Source organism: Mustela lutreola, chromosome 9 (genome assembly GCF_030435805.1).
Source record: "Mustela lutreola isolate mMusLut2 chromosome 9, mMusLut2.pri, whole genome shotgun sequence".
Lineage (NCBI taxonomy): Eukaryota > Metazoa > Chordata > Mammalia > Carnivora > Mustelidae > Mustela > Mustela lutreola.
Genome location: NC_081298.1, coordinates 57,114,184 through 57,137,505, shown reverse-complemented (window position 1 = coordinate 57,137,505; position 23,322 = coordinate 57,114,184). Strand labels below are relative to the sequence as shown.

Genomic DNA, 23,322 nt, shown 5'->3' with positions numbered 1-23,322 from the left:
CCTAAGTACCAGTGTTCATTCACAATTGCAAGGGCTAAGCCTTCCTAGTTGGCCCTAACTCTCACTGTGTGAGTTCCTTTGTTGATTCAGCATAGGGTTCAGAGCATGTAAGGTTCAGGAAATTTCTCTGCAAGAGTCAACTGGCCAGGGTCTATTGCTCCTGGGAGGAAGGGGGGACCTCATAGGAAGGAGATGTGAGATAGAAGTTTGGGCTCTATCCCACCCATCTTTTCTTTCTTTAGAACCTTAGCCTCCCTTCTCCTCCTCAGCTGCCAATTATGGCGTTCCTTGGTTATAAAAGAGAAAGAAAAAAAGAATGAGATCTGGCAAAACTCTAAGCAAAGAGAGCCATGAATCTGTCTCAACATCCGTATAGTCATGCTGATTGATTAAATAGTTTAAAAATATTAGCATCATGGGGCGCCTGGGTGGCCCAGTGGGTTAAGCCTCTGCCTTTGGCTCAGGTCGTGATCTCAGGGTCCTGGGATCGAGTCCCGCATCGGGCTCTCTGCTCAGCAGGGAGCCTGCTTCCCTCTCTCTCTCTCTGCCTGCCTCTCCATCTACTTGTAATTTCTCTCTGTCAAATAAATAAATAAAATCTTTTAATTAAAAAAAATATATATATATATTAGCATCATATATGGTAACTGTGATCATAAAACTAACTCCTACTGATGTGATTTCTACTGAAGAATTCTATTTGGCCTTACTGTGTGCCAAGCACACATTAAAATAGTCCCAACTGGAAGTAGAGGAAACCAGAAAAAATGGAAGGTCTCCTCCCTGCTTCACCTTAACACAGCATTTTTTTTAATAGCGTATTTGAAGAGATAAGGGAATTTTTACTAAATTTCCAGCACTAATCTGATCCAGCAGAAGAATACCATGGAAATGGCTTAGTTGAAGGTGCAGATAAATTATTAAGAGACTTTATTTTTCATTTTATATATCTTTCTGTAGTGTTTGAATTCTTTCCCAAATACATGTTTTACCTTTTCTCTTTTAGTCAATACAGTTATCTGGTAGACTGAAGTTTCTGACTTATTTTTTGTATTTATCTGCATATACATAAGCTTAATACATATACATAAACATAAACTTAATACATATACATACAATATGTATATACAAAAGATGTGACTACACACCTATTGGAACAGCTAAAATTAAAGATAATGGTAGCACCAAATGCTGGTGAAGATGTGAAGAAACTATCTCTCATACATTGCTGGTGGCAATGTAAAATGCTATAACCACTCTAAGAATATCGTTTGGCAGTTTCTTAAATAAACTACACGTATATTTATCATATAACTTAGATATTTCACTCTTGGACATTTATCTCAGAGATAAGAAAACTTACATTTACATAGGAACTGATACACAGCTTTATTCACAAGGGCCCCAAACTAGAAACTACTTAAATGACTTTCAGTGGGTAAATGGTCAAACAAACCATGGTATGTCCGTACCATGGAATATTATTCAGCAATAAAAAAGGAATACACTGTTGATATATATTAACAATTTGCATGGATTTTGAGGGCATTATGCTGCATACCAAAAGCCAGTCTTTAGAAGATCACATATGGGGTGCCTGGGTGGCTCAGATGGATAAGCGTCTGCCTTCAGCTCAGGTCATGATCCCAGGGCCCTGCTCAGTGCAGAGCAAGCTTGTCCCTTTCCCTCCGCTTGTGCTCTCTGCCTCACTCGCTCTCTGTCCAAGTAATAAAAAATAAATTAAAAAAGATCACATGCTATAAGATTCCATGTAGCTGGCTTAGTCAGTTTGGACTGCTGTGACAAAAATACCATAGACTCTATGGCTTAAACAAATAGTTATTTCTTTATTTTTTTTTTATTTTTAAAGATTTTATTTATTTATTTGACAGAGAGAGATCACAAGTAGGCAGAGAGGCAGGCAGAGAGAGAGAGAGAGGAGGAAGCAGGCTCCCTGCTGAGCAGAGAGCCAGATGCGGGACTTGATCTCAGGACCCTGAGATCATGACCCAAGCCAAAGGCAGCAGCTTAACCCACTGAGCCACCCAGGCACCCCAACAAATAGTTATTTCTAAAGGCTCTGGAGGCTAGGCAGTTCAGGATCAAGGTACAGCAGATCCAGTGTCTGGTAAGGATCCACATTTTGACTTGCAGACAGCTCCCTTTGGCTATATCCTCACATGACTGACTGACAGAATGATCTGTGTGTCTTCCTCTTCTTATAAGGATGTTAATCCCATAGTGAGGGGATTATAATCCCACTCTCATGATCTAATCCAACCTTAATTACTTCCCCAAAGTCCCACGTCCTAATACCATCACTTTTGGGATTAGGCTTTCAGACATGGGAATTTTGGAGGGACATAGACATTCGGTCCATAGCAGTAACATTCTCTAAATTACAATTCCATAGATCAAAAATGATTACAGGTTGCAATCTGTGGGTTGCCCGTCAGCCCCTACCCCCATGTGCACATCCATGCCCAATCTCTCGCTCGCTCTCTTTAAAATGAATAAATCTTCAAACTACTCTCTTATATTTTATCCACAAAGTTCTACAGTGTTTGCTTTTTAAGTGTTTCGGGTTTGTTTCGTGTGTGTGTGTGTGTGTGTGTGTGTGTGTGTGTGTGTTTGATTAAAGTGTAGTTGACACTGTTATATTAGTTTCAGGTACACAACGTAGTGATTTGACAACTCTATGATCTATGCTATATGCTCACTACAAACATGGCTACCATCTGTCACCATACCATGCTATTATAATACCATTGCCTGTGTTCCCTGTGCTACACCTTATATCCCTCTGACTTGTTTTTGGAGAAAGATTCTCAGCCCCTGTATTGCCTGTGGCCTTCATCATCATTACCGTCTTCATCTGTGGCACTGCTACAAGATGACAACAGTGTGGACTGACCACAGCAGGAATGCCAGTGGCATCCTTAGCCATAATAAAGACCACCATTAGCTAGGGGTTTATAACTAGACTCCAACTCTTTCCTATTTCCTCTTGTATCCATCGTTGAACACATCATCCAACTCTTGCTATGTGCCAGCTGCTAGGATCAATAAAAGTCAAAAGTAGCTCCAGATCTCAGGGACTCCCACACCCTTGGGGGAAGGCAGCTATGGGCATAGCTGGCAAGCATGCCCTGGGCATTAGGATATCCCCCAGAGTGTGCCGGCTGCATTGGCCTCAGCAGGGAGCTTGTTAGAAAAAGAATATCTGGGGGTGCTTTACAAGAAGCACAGGGCTCTTGTGGATGACGCTTGGTGACAGATTCCCCAGGGCATGTGGATGTTTGTTTCTCTTGGACTCTGCCAAGCAGACCCCTATTCCTGTGGCAATGTTTACAGACAGTCGACTGAGAAGGTTGCTTCTGCAAAGACTGTGTCACTGCTTTGGGGAGTGTTTTCTAGAGCTCCCAGAAATGCCTCCATAAATCAGGACTGGCACACGACGTGACTGCTTTGCTGCTAGAGCTCTTAACATGAAGGGCCAGGAGCCACTCTGGCAAACGCAGGGCTGACGTGTGTGGGAATAGTGGGAGTGACCCTGGCAGGGAAGCGGGGGAGGCCTGGATATTGTTTCTCCGTCCCCTGTCCTGCTACTCTCTGCCCTGGGCTCAGAGCTATCAAGCACCCGCGGATGGCATTCCCGGGTAGAGCGCGCCCCCATATTATCCCAGAAAATGAAGAAATCCCTCAGGCAGCCCTTAACAGTGTCCACCAGGCTAATGGCAATGAAGACGAGAGGGCTGTGTCCAAACTGCAGCGCAGGCACAGTGACGTAAAGGTCTACAAGGAGTTTTGTGACTTTTATGCGAAATTGTAAGTGTCTCCTCTTCTGGAAGAAGCGCTCCTGTTTTCCAGATCTAGGCTTCTTGGGCTTTGAGTTCATTGCCCATTGATGGTTTTATTTTCTCAACTTTAAGGAGGGGCATTCCAGGGTGATTGGGGTGGGGGGGCATATTCCAGCAGGCAGGAATATATAAGATGAAATGCAGAAGTGAAAGAAAATGCTACCTTTAAAGTAATAGTAGTATTGTCTTTGTGCTCAGTAAGTTCTTGATAATAGTATATTTTCATTACGTAGTCCAAAAGGGAGGTTTAGAGTTTTTGCTGTGAGGATTTATAATAGAAAAGTTGTATGCTCTAAACTTCCCACAGATGAGGGGTCAGTTGAAGGAGCAGTAAAAACTGAATTACAGACTGTTGATAAAGATAAACATTTCTGTTAGGTTTAACAGTCAGCAGTTTGACGTAGGCTGACTGGGTTCCTTAATACTGTCTTGAGGGGACTGAATGAATAAATAAGAAATAAGAATGCTGTGTAACTAGCAAATATACATGTATTTATATATACATATATATGCCACTAACTCTAAAATGTCTAATTCATGTTATTAAATGGGTTTTAGCAAACAACTAAAAAAAGTAGTGCAGAGTAGTGTTTAGACCAACTCATGTAAGATTGTTGACCTCCTGCAAAGTTATAAGCTTGGAATTATTACAGACAGTCTACTGGGAAGGTTGCTTCTGCAAAGACTGTGTCACTGCTTTGGGGAGTGCTTTCTAGAGCTCAGTTTGTCAATTAAGAGTTAAGGAGAGGGGCGCCTGGGTGGCTCAGTGGGTTAAGCCGCTGCCTTCGGCTCAGGTCATGATCTCAGGGTCCTGGGATCGAGTTCTGCATCAGGCTCTCTGCTGAGTGGAGAGCCTGCTTTCCTCTCTCTCTCTGTCTACTTGTGCTCTCTCTCTGTCAAATAAATAAATAAAATCTTAAAAAAAAAAAAAAGTTAAGGAGAATATAACTGACCTGATTCTCTATTTCCATTAATCCACTCTGTGTGGTATTATAACAGATGTCATTTGTTTTCACAACTTATAAAAAGTTCTGTTTATGTGTAATTGGGTAATTAAAATTATATTGTAACCAGAGTGCTTTGTGGACTCTCAAGATGCTTTTTGGATTTACACATGTTTTCATTTCATGCCAAAAAGTTTGTTTCACAGACTTTGACCAATGAAGCACTTGAAAAACAAAAAGCTCAATGATACCAAGTTTTCTGTGTGCAGTTGATTTGTGGAAGAGGATCAGGTAAATTAGTTATAACTAGCCAAATGTGAAGATGCTGTACTAAAGGCTTTTACATACATATTTCCCAACATATGTGTGCTTTGTCATCAACACCACTTCTTAGCAAAAATCCTTTTTTGAAAAATTAGCCAACTAATTTTAACTAGCTGGGTGACAGTTATAACTATCATATATGACTTTTAAAATGTAATTTCTATCATAGGTAGTGTTAAATATAAAAAAACAACTGAAAAAAAAAATGCAGGTCACAGTAGGTTCTTAAATCATAACCAAGTACCTCTCTGGTGGAGGATGATGGTAGCGGGGGTAGAGGGGGAGACTGGCATGTAGGGGTGAAGGGGAACTCTGCGCCTTCCTCTGTTTCACTGTGAACCTGAACCTACTCTAAAAAATAGTCCATTGAAAAAATTCACAGTCCCAGAGGGTCAAAGACAAAAGAGGAAAAGGAAATGTAAACAGCTCAGTAGGTTGGTGAGATTATTAGGGGCTCTTTCCTGAAACTTTTCCCTAATGTAATTTCTTTTCTTATCCTGCTTGTTATTAAAAGGAATACTTCTTCAAAAATACATAATGCATTATTTCTAAAGCTGGTTTATTTTTCCTATTTGTGGGAAACTACATGTTTGTTTTTATAATGTGTCTACCTATTTTCTAACTATTTGAATATTTAGATTTGAATATAACCAGTGTTTAGTATAATGAGTAGGAAACAGGTGATAAATGCTCTGATTTTAGCACCACTTTACACTCTTAAAAATTACTGAGGTCCTCAAAGAGCTTTTGATTATCAGTATTTACTGTTTTAGAAAACAAAAACTGAGAGCAAAATTAAATTGTATTAATTTAAATAACAATAAACTTATTACATGTTAATAAGTATTAATATTAATGGCTTTTTATGAAAAATAACTATTTCCAAAATGACAAAAGCTTGGTGGGTAAAGTGGCATTGAATTACATTTTTGCAAATCTCATTTATGTCTGTCTAAATAAGACAGTTTCTCATTTCTGCTTTTGCATTTATCCTAGTGTAATATGTTGCTTTAGATAATGTGTATAATGAAAATATGCCTCTACAAAGATGAAAGAAAAGATCTTTTGAACCCCTAAAAGAGTTACGGTGGCCTTTATACTTGGAGAACCCACTGATCTAGATAATGGATCAAGACATTCCAGAATATTCTTCTCTTCCTGTTCTTTGGGAGTTCTGTTAAAATTATAAGGTTCTGCTGAATCTTTTGAGAGGGTTCAGAATTAATAATAATGCTTTATATTTGAGTAGCATCTTCTGGTTTCCAAAGTTATATACTTATTTTATCTTCAAAACAATATTAGGAATTACTGGGGCAGGTTTACTATACTTTATCTAGAGACACCTGTGGATTTTGGTCAGGAGAAAGACCTTTCCAAACCTTTCCAAGAGCTTTGCTAAAACTGCTACAGTTCATTTGGCTTATGGCAAACCCAAATGAAGAAGGGAATGTGATGCATTTTTCTCCATAACCCACAGTAATTTTGAAATGACAAAGTAGAAAATTTAATAAGACTTAGGCCAGTTTTGCCAAGCAATGAGGCTGCTTCTCTTCCTACCCCCCCCCTTTTTTGTGATGTTTTAATTCCGTATTTAAGCCTGGTTAGTAGAGTTATGGTATGTGGTATGAACGTGGTACGTCTACATGAGGTTAGTTATGGTAAGGCTACAAAATAGGAATACTGTTCTTTGAAACATTTAGGGCAAGAAGGCAAAATTCTTCCATTGGGGCGGGATGGAGTTGAGACGAGGTATGTGTGAGCCCTTTTTGCTAAGGAAACAGGGAAACTTAGAAACTGGCTGGGGACAAGGCAGTTAATCTGGCTGTAAAATGAAGACTCCTCACCTGCCTCACAGAGTGGTTGATTCTAGAGAATATTGGCAGTAACTTTAGGAGGTGGATTGACTCAGTATCTGGGTGGTTACAGGCCGCACCAGGCAACTAAACACACAGGTAGAGCTTGTGCTCTGAGTGCACATCTGAAAATAAACTTGCCAATTTGTGAAGGACAGCTTGGCCAATGACTGCTATGGGTAGAGGACCTTCCCCACTTCAAGGCCTTTTAGAACAAAGCAGTTCTTTATGTGAAACCAGGGCTTGTTAGAGCTAAATAATTATCTGAGTACATGCTTTTCTTCTTCCAAACTACACAGTGGTTAATTAGGATATCGGTCCATTTACTGTCTCCTTTATGTTTCAAGATAAAAGTGGAAAGACTGCAAGGAAGAGACCAGGTCACTGGGTTCATCGGGGTCATTTAAATGCCCAATGTGCAAAGTGTGATGGTGTCCTTATCGATCTTCTCAGGTGTTTGAAATGGATACTATAATCTGGTTGTGATTTTTATGAACAGAGACTCTGGATTCTGGTCCCATGTCTTCCTTTAACTACTGAGCTTTGTGACATTGGGGTTATTACTCCAATTCCCTGAACCTCCCCGTGTCATGTCTATAAAGTGATTTTCACAGTGTACAACCCTGTGACTAAGATACAGCTTATAATGTTAGTGCTCAATACTTGTTCTTACCAATGAGATCACAAGACTAAGGCATTCTGGTGGTTTTAAGAGCTACTTGCAGCAGTTGCTTTCAGCAGGATCTAACCAAAGGGATAACCTGTGTCAGGACATGGTGTTCAGCTGACATGCAGGTTAGAGATTCTGTTCTCAGATGGAAGAGAAATTGGCTTTGAGATGGTGACCTGTGGGTATTTTAATTAGGCTACTTATTAAGCTGTAACCTCAATCTCCTTGAGGGCAGCTCTTGACTTCTGTCTCTATCCCTTGTTCCTCACATGTAGTAGGCACTCACTTATATTTAGCAAGAGGAATGTCAGAAATGTTAAAGAAAAACATATTCCAAGCAGGAGGCCCTTTCAGCACCTAGATGGAGGGGCAAAGAGATGGGAGCAATTTGAGTTCTTAAGACACAAGAAATTGGGCTTTAGGGCTACAGGATGGTTTTGTGATCAGACAGAACTTTCTTCTCAGTTCTTCGTGTCATTTGGTCTCAAGTCTAAGGACTTGAGAGTCTAAGACTTAAAGACTTCCTGTCCTTTGTGTGTTACAGCAACATGGCCAATGCCCTGGCCAACGCCACCTGTGAGCGCTGCAAGGGGGGGTTTGCACCTGCCGAGAAGATCGTGAACAGTAACGGGGAGCTGTACCACGAGCAGTGCTTCGTGTGTGCTCAGTGCTTCCAGCAGTTCCCGGAGGGACTCTTCTATGAGGTGAGTCAGCCCGGACAGAAGCACAGGGATGCCATTTTGAGGCATCCTTCTTTGTTTTGAATTTCAGTATGAAGATTATATTGATATGCCTGGTATTTGGTACCCATCAGGTCAGTGATGACTTCTGTGCAGAATGCCCTGTCAGACACTGCCCCCCACACCCCACCTTGCCACTTGTATTGTTCATCTCACCTCCCTGTTTCAGAACCCTTGGTACCTTGTGACTTGACCTATCAGACTTGTGCACTTCAGCTCAGCAGACAGAGCCCTTTCATAAATGTCAGCCACAGGCTCTCTGGCTTTTCCACTCAGGTCCCCAGTTGCTTGCCGCCTACACATGCCTTACTGATTCTTGCCTCTCTCTCTTTCCCTGACTCAGAGCACCATGAAATACCCTCTCTAAAACAGGGCATCTGTTACTGACCTTTCATGCAGTGAGTGGGAACTTCCATGTATTTATTGCCTAAGGGGGATCTTGTTCAGATGTTTTGGAGGGATATCCTGTCCATATTAAGCTCTTATATGTATCTTCTTTTTCAAATTCTTGCTCTCTCTTTTTTTTTTTAATTTATTTTATTTTTGTTGAGTAATCTCCATATCTAATGTAGGGCTCAGACTCATAGCCTCAAAATCAAGAGTCACATGTTCCACCAACTGAGCCAGCCAGGTGTCCCCCAAATTCTTGTTCTTGATTCTTTTGTGTTACCCTGTGATGTCTACATATCCTTTGTATTTCTTATGATCACTGAAACCCCCTTCTCACAGAGTATGTATGCTTTTGGGACTAGTCCGTGGAGGCTGAACCCATGCTGTTAATGAAGGTAAGAGTGGGATGTGTGTGTGTGTCCAATTATATCGTGTACTTTTACCAACTTACTCCTTACATATCTATATGTGTGTTACTCATACGTGTGTCTCTCTATGATAATGTATGCACATAAAATTGTTATAGCCAGAGATGGGTGCTCTTTGATTTCTTTTTGCCTACCACATTTTTTAATTTCCCGGTTTTAAAAGCCATTTTAAAAGGAAGGAAGGTAGTTTCTAATGGTCATTAGTAAGTCAATTGTTTGCCACTCAGACTGCGGTTTCCCATAGAAACAATGCCTCCTGTAAGGGGAGGTTTCCAGGCCAGCCTGCAGAAAAGCTATTTAGTCCATCATATGCACATGACATACAGAGCTGCCCTGTATATAGTAATGTAACTCTGGGAATAGCTTTAAGAGATTTGATTAGGGATCACAGTTTTATTCACCAGAACACATTTTTGAGCTCCTGCTATATCCTAGAAACCGCATCCCTCACAATAAAAACCCTAGCAATAGGTACAGGAACTATTCTCTTTTCTTTCATTTCTTCCTAACTCTTTCCTTGGGCAGTGGGAATCTCTTTTTCTGTCAGAGGTAATGGCTTTGGGCTAGGACTAGCAAGCGATAGGAGAGTCATAGTAGGAGGGAAGTCAGGGTGGAGTAGGAGCTGTGCTGCTTGGCATCATGGTTACAGATCCTCCCGGAGGCTGTGGGAGAAGCTGCCAGTGGTAGTGAGGAGGGTGGCAGCTAGATTCCTGAAGAAGAAAAGGAAATCGCTAGGGGTCTGGGCAGCAAGGAGAGAAAGGGAGGGGGGGCAAAATGGGGGCTCAGTTGGAGTTAAAGGATGAGGACCTGCTTCTGTGGTCTGGATGAAACATTCAGGTTCTCAGGTCAGCACAGTGGAGGCATGCCAGGAGGGCAAGGAAGGAGGTCACTTAAGAGTCAGGAGTCTGCCTCCTGAAGAAACATGAGCCTTCAGATTCTATCGTCCCATTCTTACCCCTGCCTTTTTCCTGCATCATGGCCCAAAGAGATTGAAATGTCCCTATAACACAGCAGATCTGTGACATGAATGGGATTAGAACCTCATTTGGTCTCCTAAAGCCCAATATGGTATTCTTTCCCTTGCATGTTCTTTTCAAATCTAAGACATTTTTATCGAAATGGGTAGTTATGGAAGAATCCTTAAGAGAGGGTCCAAAGGAGCAAGAGAAGGACCCAGAAGAGAAAGGCAGGGTCAGTTATTCCAAACATTAGTTCCATATTATATGGTCTGTGTGCCTGGCACTTTGGAATTAATTATGTTGTCAAGCACAGTCACCTCCTGAGGGGCTTGTTCTGCATCTGTAAACTGTCAGCTGCCAGGCCTTAGTCAGTGCTTTAGTCAGAGAGAAGGCTCTGTGAGAGCATCCAGTAGGACAGAATAAGGCATGACTCACACTTGTCCCCCTGTCCACCTCATACTCCCTTTTACTTCTGGACTATAAATATGCTCCTTGGGTCTGTCTGATATTATTCCAGAATGTTACAAATACCCAGAACTGGTCTATTAATGGGCTGTTACCCAACTTAAGGTCTGTTGGGTCCTGAGGAAGATTGCTATTTTAGCTACACTGATAATTAAAACCCCTTTCTCAAGGCCGGGATTTGTAAACCTGCATGTGGAAAATCTGGCTTTTCCTTTTGGTTGAATGATATTAGAGATGAAGCTGTCCAAGGCTTCCAAGAAATAATCTACTCTCAGTTATTGAAAAGGAAGCCCAAAAATTTACTTCGGCTTGCTTTCCATTGAGACACAATGTATTTACTTCAGTCTTGCTGTATGTAGTAATAGCAGATGTGGGGTGCCTGGGTGGCTCAGTTGGTTAAATGACTGACTCTTGATTTCGGCCTATGTCATGATCTCAGCATCATGAGATCAGGCTTGTGTCCAGCTCCACACCCAACATGGAGTCTGCTTGTCCCTCCCTTTGCTCCTCCCCACACTCGCTCGCTCTCTCAAATAAATAAAATCTTTAAAAAAAAAAAAAAAAAAAAGCATCTGTGTCCTTTGCACTCTACAGCTTTGCTACTGCTTTTGTCTTGATTAAAACATCATTCTTCCCTTATTTGCACAGCCTCTACTCTTTCTCCATAGAATTAGTTCTGAAGACTTATAGGTGGGTTCTCTGCACTTACTTCAAATGGGATTCATTTTTACTGTGGAACTTCTGATATTTTGGATGAGATGGCCAGGATGTTCCTCCTTCCTTTGGCCCCAGAGGCAAATTTAGCATTACACTGCTGTTTCCTATCCGCTCGAGGATGTTTGTCTGGAGGTAAGCTGATTGAGCTCAGCTATTTCTGGCTCATCTGCATCTCCTCTTAAAGTGAGTTAGCTGCAGCCAGGATTATTACCTGCTTTGGCTCCTTACTCAAGGTGAACTTCAGTCATACCAGATCATGTGGTTCAGCTAGTGAACTTAACAGTTTGCCATTAGACTGTAATACATCACCCCGTGAAGAATAAAAGATTGGGCTCCATGAATCTTGGGCTCCATAGCTTCTGTCATCAATGACTGCTTTACTCAGGGTGTTTTTATTACAGGGCCACGTGACTCATGTTTTCAGGCCACTCCCATCTATCTCATTTCAGTTACCTTCTCTAGTACCACAGCACTTTATTTATACCTTTACTTTTTTTTAATTTTTTTAAAGATTTTATTTATTTATTTGATAGAGAAAGATCACAAGTAGGCAAAGAGGCAGGCAGAAAGAGAGGAGGAAGCAGGCTTCCTGCTGAGCAGAGAGCCCAATGCGTGACTCGATCCCAGGACCCTGAGATCATGACCTGAGCCAAAGGCAGAGAGAGGCTTTAACCCACTGAGCCACCTGGGTGCCCTGTTTATACCTTTAGTATGGAGAGCATTTCACATGTTTATTTATATGCTTATCTTCTTCCCCTCTACCTTTAAATACCTTGGTGTAAGGACTTTCCTCATTAATCGGTATCTCTATCTATCATTTGTTACACAATATTTGATGACTACAAGGTGCTTAATAGATACAATGATGTGTATACAGTACTTGGATAGTATAGATGGCAAGATAAAATGCTAATATACCCACTAGAAACCAGGGCATACATTTTCTAATGTAAACATTTCCAGGCTATACTTCAAAATCTTGGTACGCTTTACTCATTTACTTATTGTTCATCTCACGAACATTGTCCCAGCTTTATTTTGAGAGTGGTGGTTGAAAGAAATTTTTTTTTTTTTAAGATTTTATTTATTTATTTATTTGACAGAAATCACAAGTAGGCAGAGAGGCAAGCAGCGAGAAAGGAAGGGAAGCAGGCTCCCCGTTGGGCTCGATCCCACATCCCTGGGATCATGACCTGAGCTGAAGGCAGAGGCTTTAACCCACTGAGCCACCCAGGCACCCCAAGAAATGTATTCTTAAGTAGAAACAGAGGAGATTTCAGTTTTGGGTAGACCCTGACTAAGTGCCATGACTAAGAGCCATGATGTATTTTCAGTATCATATGTGGACTGCTGACTTGAGATATTAGTTCAGGTCAATGTGGTGTCACTGAATAAACTTACTTTTGATTTAAAACCTACAGAAAAGTTGAAAGAATAGTACAATGAATATCATGTACCCTTATGCATCTCACACATATGCCCACCACACCCATCTTCTGCCAAATTATTTGGAAGTAATTTGCGGACATATAACACTAAATGAAGTTACTTTTAATCCCCCTCCCCACAGGGGAAGTACAGTGGAAGGGTTTTAGTTAAGAGATGATTTTAGGGATACTGGCCTTACCACAATGTTCTCATTTTGGGTGACTTGTATCTAGGTGGTTTTTAATATAATCACTTCTGGTACTTGGAGTACTACTTATTGAGTTAAAAGCTCCCCTCCCCCCAGTTTGTTTAAATGATTCAAATGACTTTAAATGATTCAAATGACCTATGCTCTCCAAGAGCATAGGTTAAAAGGAAAAAAAAGAGCACAATTCTCTACTTTGATGTGGGCTGGACTTAATGACTCACTTCTAACAAGGATATAGAAATGGGTAAAGTAGTAACTTTGCAGCAGCAAAACCTGACAGGTACTATCTTAACCAAGTGATCAAGGTTAACTTGAGTGATAAGAAATTGTGTTGAGATCATGTACTTCCCAGTATGATGCAAGAAATAGAGCACCTTATTACCTCTGTGGTATTCTTCCCCCAAATCTATGACCTCAATCTAATCATGAGACAAACCCATATTGAGGAGCACTCTTCAAAACAGCTGACTGGTACCCTTCAAAGATGTCAAGGTCATGTAAGACAGGGTAGGAACTGTCACAGATTGGAGGTGACCAAAGAGCCTCACTTGGTCCGACTTCCATGAGATTTTCCAGTAGTGTTGTTTATTCATTCTTTATTAGGAAACATGTATCCATAATTAGGATGTTTCAGGACCTCAGTATTTTTCTCAGATTTGTGCAGTGGAAACAGAGGGTGGATTCACTTTATTGGTACATGGTCAAAAGGGAACCCAGTAGTTCAAGGCTTTAATGTCATTGTTCCACATTCAGTAGAATTACCTCCATCTGTGTTCAGATGCCCAATTCTCAAGTGAGGTTAGATTGTATGTTGGCAGAGAAGCCAGGCAATCTTTCAAACATGATTTTTAAGTTCTTAAAGAAACCCACAAGATAATTAAAGAATTCTAGGTTATATTCTCTGTTAGTCTGCCAAAGAGAGGTGATAGATACAGAAGCAGCAGCAGCCCAGATTTTAGGGTCTGACAGCCTTGGATTGAATCCCAGTTCTACTGACTTCGGTGTGAGTTATTTAATATTTTTGAATTTCAGTTTTCTCTAACAAGGGATGATCACACATGTCTCATAGGCAGTTTGAACCAAGGTAGCATGTACAGTACCAAGTAAATTAGTACACTCTCTAGTACCACTTTCCAGTGGATACTGCTCAGATAGGTAATGTTTGCACACACTAAACCAGGGTTCCTTATTCTCAGCACTGTTGACTTTTTTTTTTTTTTTTAAAGATTTATTTATTTATTTATTTGACAGGCAGAGAGGCAGGCAGAGAGAGACGTGGAAGCAGGCTCCTCGGTGAGCAGAGAGCCGGATGCGGGGCTTGATCCCAGGACCATGGGACCATGAGCTGAAGGCAAAGGCTTTAACCCACTGAGCCACCCAGGCGCTCCAGCACTGTTGACATTTTGAACTCAGTAATTCTTTGTTTTGGGGGCTCTCCTGTGTATTGTAGTCTGTTCAGTAATATTTCTGCCCCTCTGCCCTCTAGATCCCCATTTGTGACGACCAAAAGTATCTCCATACATTGCCAAATATCCCTTGGGGAGCTAGATCACCCCAGTTGAGGGACACCTGGATGACCCGTAGGTTAAGGATCTGCCTTCGGCTCAGGTCATGATCCCAGGGTCCTGGGATAGTGTCCCACATTGGGCTCCTTAGTGGGGATCCCGCTTCTCCCTCTGCCTGCTCCTCCCCCTGCTTGTGCACAATGCTCTCTCTCTCAAATAAAGAAAATCTTTCAACATAAATCACCCTCTATTGAGAACCACTACACTGAATGAGAGCATCCCTTTGAATAGGTCATGAGCTTCACTATGATAATAGCAAGTCCATTCCAAGTGGGCATGTTCCCCAAGTTATGTAGGCGATACCCTCATAAAACAAGACCCTTTTTCTGTCTCTAAGAATTTGACTGCACTTAGAGTTAATTCTTAGATGATGAATTTAATTAGAAAGTATTTTCAGACAGATTTAACTTTAAAAAGGCCCTTAAGAAAGCCTCTATTTTCTGGCTTAAATTGGCATAAGGAAATATAAGTATACCATTCTTGGGTAGTCATCACTCATAATGAAAGTGTCATCCTCGTTTAGCAAAAGGCAAGATGGCCCTATCTGTATGGTGATTAGAACTGCTTCCTACTTAGAACTGATATCCTACTTCTGCATTTTAATTTTAAACACTTTTTAAATATGAATGATTCTAACAATGATTTATCTTTTAATTTTGTCTGTCTTAGAAGGTAGTGATCAGGGTATTAATAAAAGGGAACACATTAAAACAGTCATGGTGGTGTTGCTCTCCACCACCGGCACCACCAAACGTTGAGGTGCTGTTTCTGGTTTCACGTGAGTCTCTCGAGGGTAAGGTCACCTAGTTCGTCTTACTTCTTCACAGTCCTTCACTTTGCCTGGAATGTGGTACTTCATGTGTGAATGCCCTGTAATTGCTAATTTTGAGTTACATTAGTATTTTTATTTCCGAAATAACTAAACCTCTGTTATGAGCCAGGCACTGTACTAGATGTTTTACAAATTGTTCTTGTTGTTTTTCATACCTTTGATTCTCACATGAGCCCTACAAATTAGGTATTTTCATTCCTAACGTACATGTCGCCATGATGAGGCTCAGAGGCCTTGCCCACAGTTAACTAGTGGGGATGTGGTCAGATCAGGATTTTATCTCACACCTGCTCATCTGCACAAGGATGCCCTGAGTCTCACCAAAACTGAAATGGATTCCTAGGACTGATGTTTTATCATTCGGAGAGATAATGCTCTCTTGTATATGTCCATCACTGCTTTTTCAGTCATTCAGGAAATATTTATGGAAAGCTTACAGATGCAATGTGTGGCAGACTGTGTAGGCCACACTGTGCCCTAGTCCTAGGAGTGAATATAGTTTTTACAGTGATTTGGGTAGAATTTGGAGATGGCTTCCATGGTACTTTCCTTCATTTTCAGATCAGGAAAATTTAGAGAGGTTAGATAAATGTATGAATATATGATTAGTGATGTTTGAATTTGGTATTGTAGTTAGCTTTGAAGGGAAAGCTGCTTCCATCAGTTCTGGTTTTCATGAGTTACTAGGATCTCCTGTCATCTTCCAGTACATATGAAGAAATAATTGTAAAGTGACCAAGTCATTGGCGGCATGAGAAGGCTATTTAAATATCATTTGGGGCTGCGGGGGGATACCTATTCAAACCAGAAGCCCAAACATTACCATCTATATAGAGCCACTGTAATGGTTCCTAAATCTAAGTTTGTGGTATCTTGGAAAATCTTCAGTAAAAGGATGATCTTAATATTCCCCTAAGAAGATACTTTTGAAAGTAAAATAGAACTAACAGTTAAAGAGAGCTATAATTCCAGAAACATGACGAGTCACATTGAACCAAGGCTATGAACATGGTGTTTATTTCGGCATAGTACACGTTTAGGGGATAGGTTCTTTGTTAATACTTCAGGTTTCTTTCTTTCTCTTTAGTTTGAAATTTCTGAATGTGTCCTTTTCTCCCTATCACAGAATGCATAACAGGAAAGACCAATTTATGATGAGTGATTTAGTGGAAAGAGAGTTTACAAAGAGATTTCTTCACTCATTTCCTTTTATACAGAGTCATGATTACTCAGGAAGGCTGAACTCTGAGAAGGGAGGTCTGTTTGGAAGGAAACTGTCCAACTAGAGGAGGTGTTTATCTGCTGACCCATTCACTTCAAAGCAATTTATGATGAACCAGTACAAATCACCAAGTGAAGATCGTTAACATTTGCACTTGCCTTGAAATGAGACTGTCAGCCCAGTTTCTAATTCTGAGCTCTCTTTAAAGCAGCAGAATTTCCTCCTATCTCCTCTTACCCCCTACGCAAAGAGAATGTTCACAGAACTCAAAACTTAGAACAGTTCAAAACAGAGCTATTTTTGGTTAGAGTTCATCCTCCCTCATACTGAACAATCCCTGTTCCTTGCAGGTGGCAACAACTGGGATTCTTAGACATTCTGTTTTAACACTGTCTGGAGCATTAATACTTCCTACAGGCTGATGGTATTTTAAACCAGTTTTGGGTCCACATAGTAGGGAACTGTGTTGGATGTTCTATATTGAGATTTGTGGCAGATTTGGAAATGTAATCATAACAGCTTCCTTTTAAGACTTTGCCCTTTTCATCCCTGATTTCAAAAGGACTCATCCTTTCCCTCCAGTTTTGTTGAAACATGATCAACAGACAACAGTGTGTAAGTTTAAGGTGTACAACATGATGATTTAATACATGTGTATATTATGAAATGATGACCATAGTAAGGTCAGTCAACACATCAACACCTCATGTAATTATCTTTTGAATGTGTGTGTGGTGAGAACATTTAAGATCTACTCTTAAGTCTACCATACAGTATTTTTAACTATAACTATATATTAGATCCCCAGAATTTATTCATTTTATAACTGGAAGTTTGTACCCCTTGACTAACAACTCCCCATTTCCCCCCATCCCTCCAGGCCCCAGTAACTAACTCTCTATTTCTGTGAGTTTAGGGTTTTTAGATTCCACACATAAACGAGGTCACACAGTATCTTTCTCTGCCTAACTTATTTCTTTTGCACAGTGCCCTGCAGGTCTGTCCATGTTGTTGCAAATAGCAGGATTTCCTTCTTTTTTATAGCTGAATGGTATTCCACTGTGTATTTATACGACAGGACTCATCCTTTCAAAGGGAGAGTCCTGTGAGAGCAAAGTAAAGAGAGCAGTGCTAAGAAATTGGGAACATGATGAGTATGTGTTAAAGAGCCAGAACACAGCAACCAGAAGAGAAGAGGCTTGTGACTCTCACAAGGGACTGAGACGTTAAACAGCTTGACCAAAGTCATACAGGCAGTCAGTGGTTCAGCCAGAATTTACACTTCAGGCCTTTTGGATCCACAGTCAGTGTTATGCTACCTTTTTGAAGTATATCTTTTTTAAAAATATTTTATTTATTTATTTGACAGAGAGAGAGATCACAAGTAGACAGAGAGGCAGGCAGAGTGAGGGAGAAGTGGGTTCCCCGCCGAGCAGAGAGCCCAATGTGGGGCTCCATCCCAGGACCCCGAGACCATGACCTGAGCCAAAGGCAGAGGCTTAACCCACTGAGTCACCCAGGCGCCCCTGTTTGAATTATATCTTAAAAAATTTATTCTAGGGGCACCTGGATGTCTTGGTCGGTTAAGCACCCGACTCTTTTTCCACTCAGGTCGTGATCTCAGAGTTGTGGGTTTGAGCCCCGTTTTGTTTCAGGCTCCATGCTCAGTGGGGAGTCTGCTTAGAATTCTCTTCCTTTCCCTTGGACCCTCCCCTGCATGCACTCTCTCTCTAAGTAAGTAAATAGATCTTTAAAAAATTTCAGATTACAACCAATCCTAATTTTTTCTATCTTCTGCTAGCAAATATAGTATATATGCTAATGGCTGGACTCATTTTGTTTTTGTTTTAAACAATATACATCTTTCTCTTTCATTAAATACAAACTAAAAGTTTAGAGGTTTTTTTTTTTAATTTAATTTTTTTATTTTTTTTATAAACATATAATGTATTTTTATTCCCAGGGGTAGTTTTTCTTTTTTAATTAAACTTTGTTTTAATGGATCACTAAATTCTGTGACAGATTTTTTTTGGTCAAGTTGTTTCCATTAAAAAGTACTAATTTTAAAAACTATAATAAAACTGTTATGCATGTGTGCGTGTGCACACACGCACACACACACATACAAATAATGCACAAAACATTATCCTTTCCTTCTGAAGATGTTGTGATGCGTTTTTTTATTATGCTCAGTTAGCTGGCATATATACATCATGAGTTTTGATGTAGTGTTCAACTATTCATTAATGATGCATTGTTATCCGTAATCAGTCTTTTAAATGTTAGTGACCAGTTGACACACACATTTCTGAGCCTGGTCTTTCACCACTGACTAAGACTTGGGTGGGTGGTAAACAATTTAGCATGTCCAACTAAATCAGTGGAGTTGGTTCTGAATGTTTATATTTAATTTTTTTAATTACTGCTAGAATCTAAACTCAGATTTCATATATACACATAGTATATATCCAATAAAGGAACATATCTACTTCATAAATAACTAATGCTTGGGGCTGTACAGTGCATTATGATAAGACTGGGTTAATGTAGCATATCAATGTATTATCATCTGCAGCTTTTAAAAACAGATTCATTAAATATATTACAACTCATTTGAATTTCAAAATGAAGTAAGCCTTTTTCTGAAACAGAATAAATCTGCTTTGACTGGTCTGCCAATTAAGGCATAGTCAATAATGTTCAATAAATTGAGCAAAGCTGCAGCTGATTTCTACGATTGAGCAAATTGAGTTGACTACTAATATATCATTAAAAATGGATGTTGAGTGGCACCTGGGTGGCTCAGTGGGTTAAGCCTCTGCCTTCGGCTCAGGTCATGGTCTCTGAGTCCTCCGACCCAATCCGGGTCTCTCCTCAGCAGGGAGCCTGCTTCCCACTCTCTCTTCCTTCTTATGATCTCTCTCTCCTGTCAAATAAATAAAATCTTAAAAAAAAAATGGATGTTGAGGTATGCTTGGGTGGCTCAGTTACTAAGCGTCTGCCTTTGGCTCAGGTCATGATCCCAGGGTGCTGGGATCCGTCCTGAGTCAGGCTACTTCCTTACAGATCCTGCTTCTCCCTCTGCCTACCACTCCTGCTGCTTGTGCTATCCCCCCCGACCCCTGACAAATAAATAAATCTTTAAAAATAAATAAAAATGGATTTTGATAGTCAAACAGCATGTAATACATTTAATATATAACTTGCAAGGAGCTCAAAGATTCAAAGGGAGACATAATTCTCATGACTTATGTGAAGAGGGTAAAAGCAGCCCCCAAAACAGAAATTAGTGTTGAACCCTGACTCTTCCAATGTAAATCATATTTATCCTTGGATACATGCAATAATTGTGAGGGGAAGAGGAGCCCTGCTCATCTCATTAAGATAGGCTTTTCAAGTAAACAAATAGTGGAAAGTAAAATTTAACATTTTGACATACTCACGTTTTGACCATTTATGTATTAGTAATCACTGTAATGATAATTTAATCCAGAAGAAAAAGAATGTTTTAGAGCCTTATAGGTTCAGAAAATAAAACAAATTTTAAAGTTTCATAATAAACATTTTAGTTGCCAAGAAGTATGGTAGGGGGATGTCAAAGACCTTAGTACAGAGTTTAGGAAAAAAAATACCACACTAGAATGAAACTTTGGGGGATGAAATGGAAATAGTTCAAGGAGAAAAGTGGAGGATACAAATTTTTCCAACTGTTAAAATAGAATTTTTTTTTTTAAATGAGTTTTGGCCTCATTTTGAAATGTGTCAATCTGAAATATACTAGAGTATCTACTCTTTGGAAATATTAAAGCTTATGGTACAACATTTCAGGTATCAACCCTGAAAAAAAGTGGGACAGGGTTTGTGTGTATATGCCTGTGTTCTGGAGAGAGGGATCTGCAGCTCTCATTAGACTCTTTAAGATGAGTCTGCAAGCCAGAGAAGACTTAGCATTGTACTCTGGAGCCATTGTACCAGGTCTCACCTCAGTTGTTTGGATCTTTAGGGAGGGTAAAAAGCTACTTCTGCTTTTAAAAATCTCAGTAGAATTATTAATTCTTAGGGCAGAGCTCTTAGCTCAAAGACATCTTTCCTATATGTCTCCGTGGAATAATTATATTCACCCTGTGATTGTTTCGTCTGTACAAGTTGATGGTACTTTCTATTTCAGTTTGAAGGAAGGAAGTACTGTGAACATGACTTTCAGATGCTCTTTGCTCCTTGCTGTCATCAGTGCGGTAAGTCTTACTGCTGAATGGCAAAGTAAAAAGTGAGTCTCAAAATTATGGTGAAAATGGTGTTTGGTGCTCAATAAAAATAGCATCCAGGTAACTTATTAGTCCTTTCCCTTATTGACATAATAAGCTGGAAGAGTATCAAAACCCAGAGAGAAATGATTTTTAAGGAGATCCACTGTAAAGTTATTTGAGGACCAATTGAGACTTTTATCAGATGATCTTTTGGATGTTCTTGTTCCCTGTTAATTCATCCTTTACCTGCTCACTTTGGGGGTTGCCAGGAGAGAGACAGGGAAGACATTGGTGCTTTGCTTGCATTTTAACCACCTCACTGGTTGCTAATGCTTCTACTGGAAGGTCTCCAGAGATTGGAAAAACTGAGTAGAATGTTCTAAAGTTTAGTGAAAGAAGAAATTGAATATAGGTTTCAAGAAAATGTGCTGTGGATTTAGGTTTTCTATGTCAGCGATGACCAGAAATAAACAAAAGGCCTTCAGGAGAGCCCAGTATGTCATTGGGAAAAGGAAAACCATGATCAGAGATGTGATAAGACAACCTGAAAATATGACAGAATCAAAACCAAGGACTCAGATGAAAAAAGAGTTTCTTCCTCATGCAGTGCTTACTGTGGTCAACACATGTATAGAAAGTCCCTAGTCATAGAGAGCGATTTAAACATTTCTTTCTTGGTGTCTTTTGCCTTACTACTTTCCGCAATAGGATGCAAACTGGACATCCTTTGTGTGTTACTTTCCCATAGGTGAATTCATCATTGGCCGAGTGATCAAAGCCATGAATAACAGCTGGCATCCTGAGTGCTTCCGCTGTGACCTCTGCGAGGAAGTTCTGGCAGATATTGGCTTTGTCAAGAATGCTGGGAGGTAGGAGTGTTCCATCCTTGTCAGGTGTGGGTGGAGAAGGAACTGCTATAAGGTCATGCCTGTTTTCCCTGATGAGGCGGTTCTTTAGGGCACTGAGCTGAAGGTACAGGGAACTCAAGACTGCAATGTATTGGTTCATCTGGTATCTGTTAGAAGAGGATCTTAGACTGCATGTGGCCCTGGGCCAAAAGAAGGGGAATCAGTACTTCAGCCGGAGTTTCTTAAAGATCAGTTGGGTTCCCTGGGTTGGAATAAATTAGTTTTCATGTAAAAAGTAGTGGCTTGATTCTGCTTTTGCAAGCCAGGAGTGATTTTTTAAAAAATGATTTCTTTAACTTCTTTTCAGAGATATGAGGAGTTTATTTCTAATTATTAGAAAGAACCTCAGATTTTCAATTGAAGTTTCTAAAAAAGTTTTCGGCTCTATTTAGACACCTGTGTCGTCCCTGTCATAATCGTGAGAAAGCCAGAGGCCTCGGAAAATACATCTGCCAGAAGTGCCATGCCATCATCGATGAGCAGCCGCTGATATTCAAGAATGACCCGTATCATCCAGACCATTTCAACTGTGCCAACTGCGGGTATTGCCATCCCCTGCCTTTTGACTGCACAGATGGTGGAAATAAAAGATTACGTTTTTCTGTATTTCTGTCACTCCAGCATACCAGATTGCTATTCTCCAACATGTAACCTAGAAAATTTAAAACGTGTAAGAAGTCGGGGTGCCTGAGTGGCTCAGTGGGTTAAAGCCTCTGCTTTTGGCTCAGGTCATGATCCCAGGGTCCTGGGATTGAGCCCCGCATCAGGCTCTCTGCTCAGCAGGGAGCCTGCCTCCCCCTCTCTCTCTGCCTGCCTCTCTGCCTACTTGTGATCTCTGTCTCTCAAATAAATAAATAAAATCTTTAAAAAAATTTTAATGGAAAAAGGTACTATCAATATGAATGTACATGCTAAATTATTGTGGGGTGGGAGAGATGAGAGAAGCTAAGGATCAATAAAACAGCTTTGTGCTGTAAGTACAGCCACCTCATCTTTTTTTGGTGATTATCAGTTTGTATCTTATCTCATTTTCTTGCCTGTTTCACTTTGTGGAATTTTTCTCTGTTCATTTGTCATTAGCACTTCTGAAGATTTACTTAAAACAGATGAAATGTAAACAAGTCCATTTGGCTAATTGGGGCCACCTCTGGCTAAATATTTATTGATGCAGGAGACTGGAAATAATACTGAACTAAAGCATTTGGGGGAGGAAAGTTCTGGGCATTTCATCTGTTTATTTTCTATTAGCCTATAACTCTTAATAGCTTGTGACAATTAGTAAATGGAACTAGTCTTTAAATTTAGACCTCAGTTATTTTGGAAAGATAACATCACTGTCCTAGGCATTGTGATGAATCTCTTCTAACTTTTTAAGGAAGACAAAGGGATTGTAATGTGATAATAGAAAAAGACATGGTAAATATGATCAGTGTGATCTAACTTATTTGTATATTTTATCATTATGGTATTATATTGATGTTTTGATAGGAATCTGAAACTCCTTCAAGTCTATTAATTTAGGATACTGTGAGCAACAGTAAGAGGGGAAAAAGGGTTACAGG

The 23,322-nt window shown here is 40.1% G+C and overlaps 1 protein-coding gene across 6 annotated transcripts in view; it reads left to right on the top strand.

Annotated features, from left to right (window-relative positions):
* The window catches only part of LIMS1 (LIM zinc finger domain containing 1), a 140,458-nt gene that overhangs the window by 108,429 nt on the left and 8,707 nt on the right, over positions 1 to 23,322 (top strand). For 4 of the 6 annotated variants that reach the window (XM_059134294.1, XM_059134296.1, XM_059134295.1 and 1 more), the window contains exons 2-5: positions 8,196 to 8,355; positions 20,774 to 20,840; positions 21,601 to 21,721; positions 22,153 to 22,302. In XM_059134294.1, coding sequence (XP_058990277.1) covers positions 8,196 to 8,355; positions 20,774 to 20,840; positions 21,601 to 21,721; positions 22,153 to 22,302 — 498 coding nt within the window. Of the gene's footprint in view, positions 1 to 3,584; positions 3,829 to 8,195; positions 8,356 to 20,773; positions 20,841 to 21,600; positions 21,722 to 22,152; positions 22,303 to 23,322 lie in introns of those variants that run through there. The other 2 variants (XM_059134297.1, XM_059134291.1) reach the window with 2 other exon arrangements.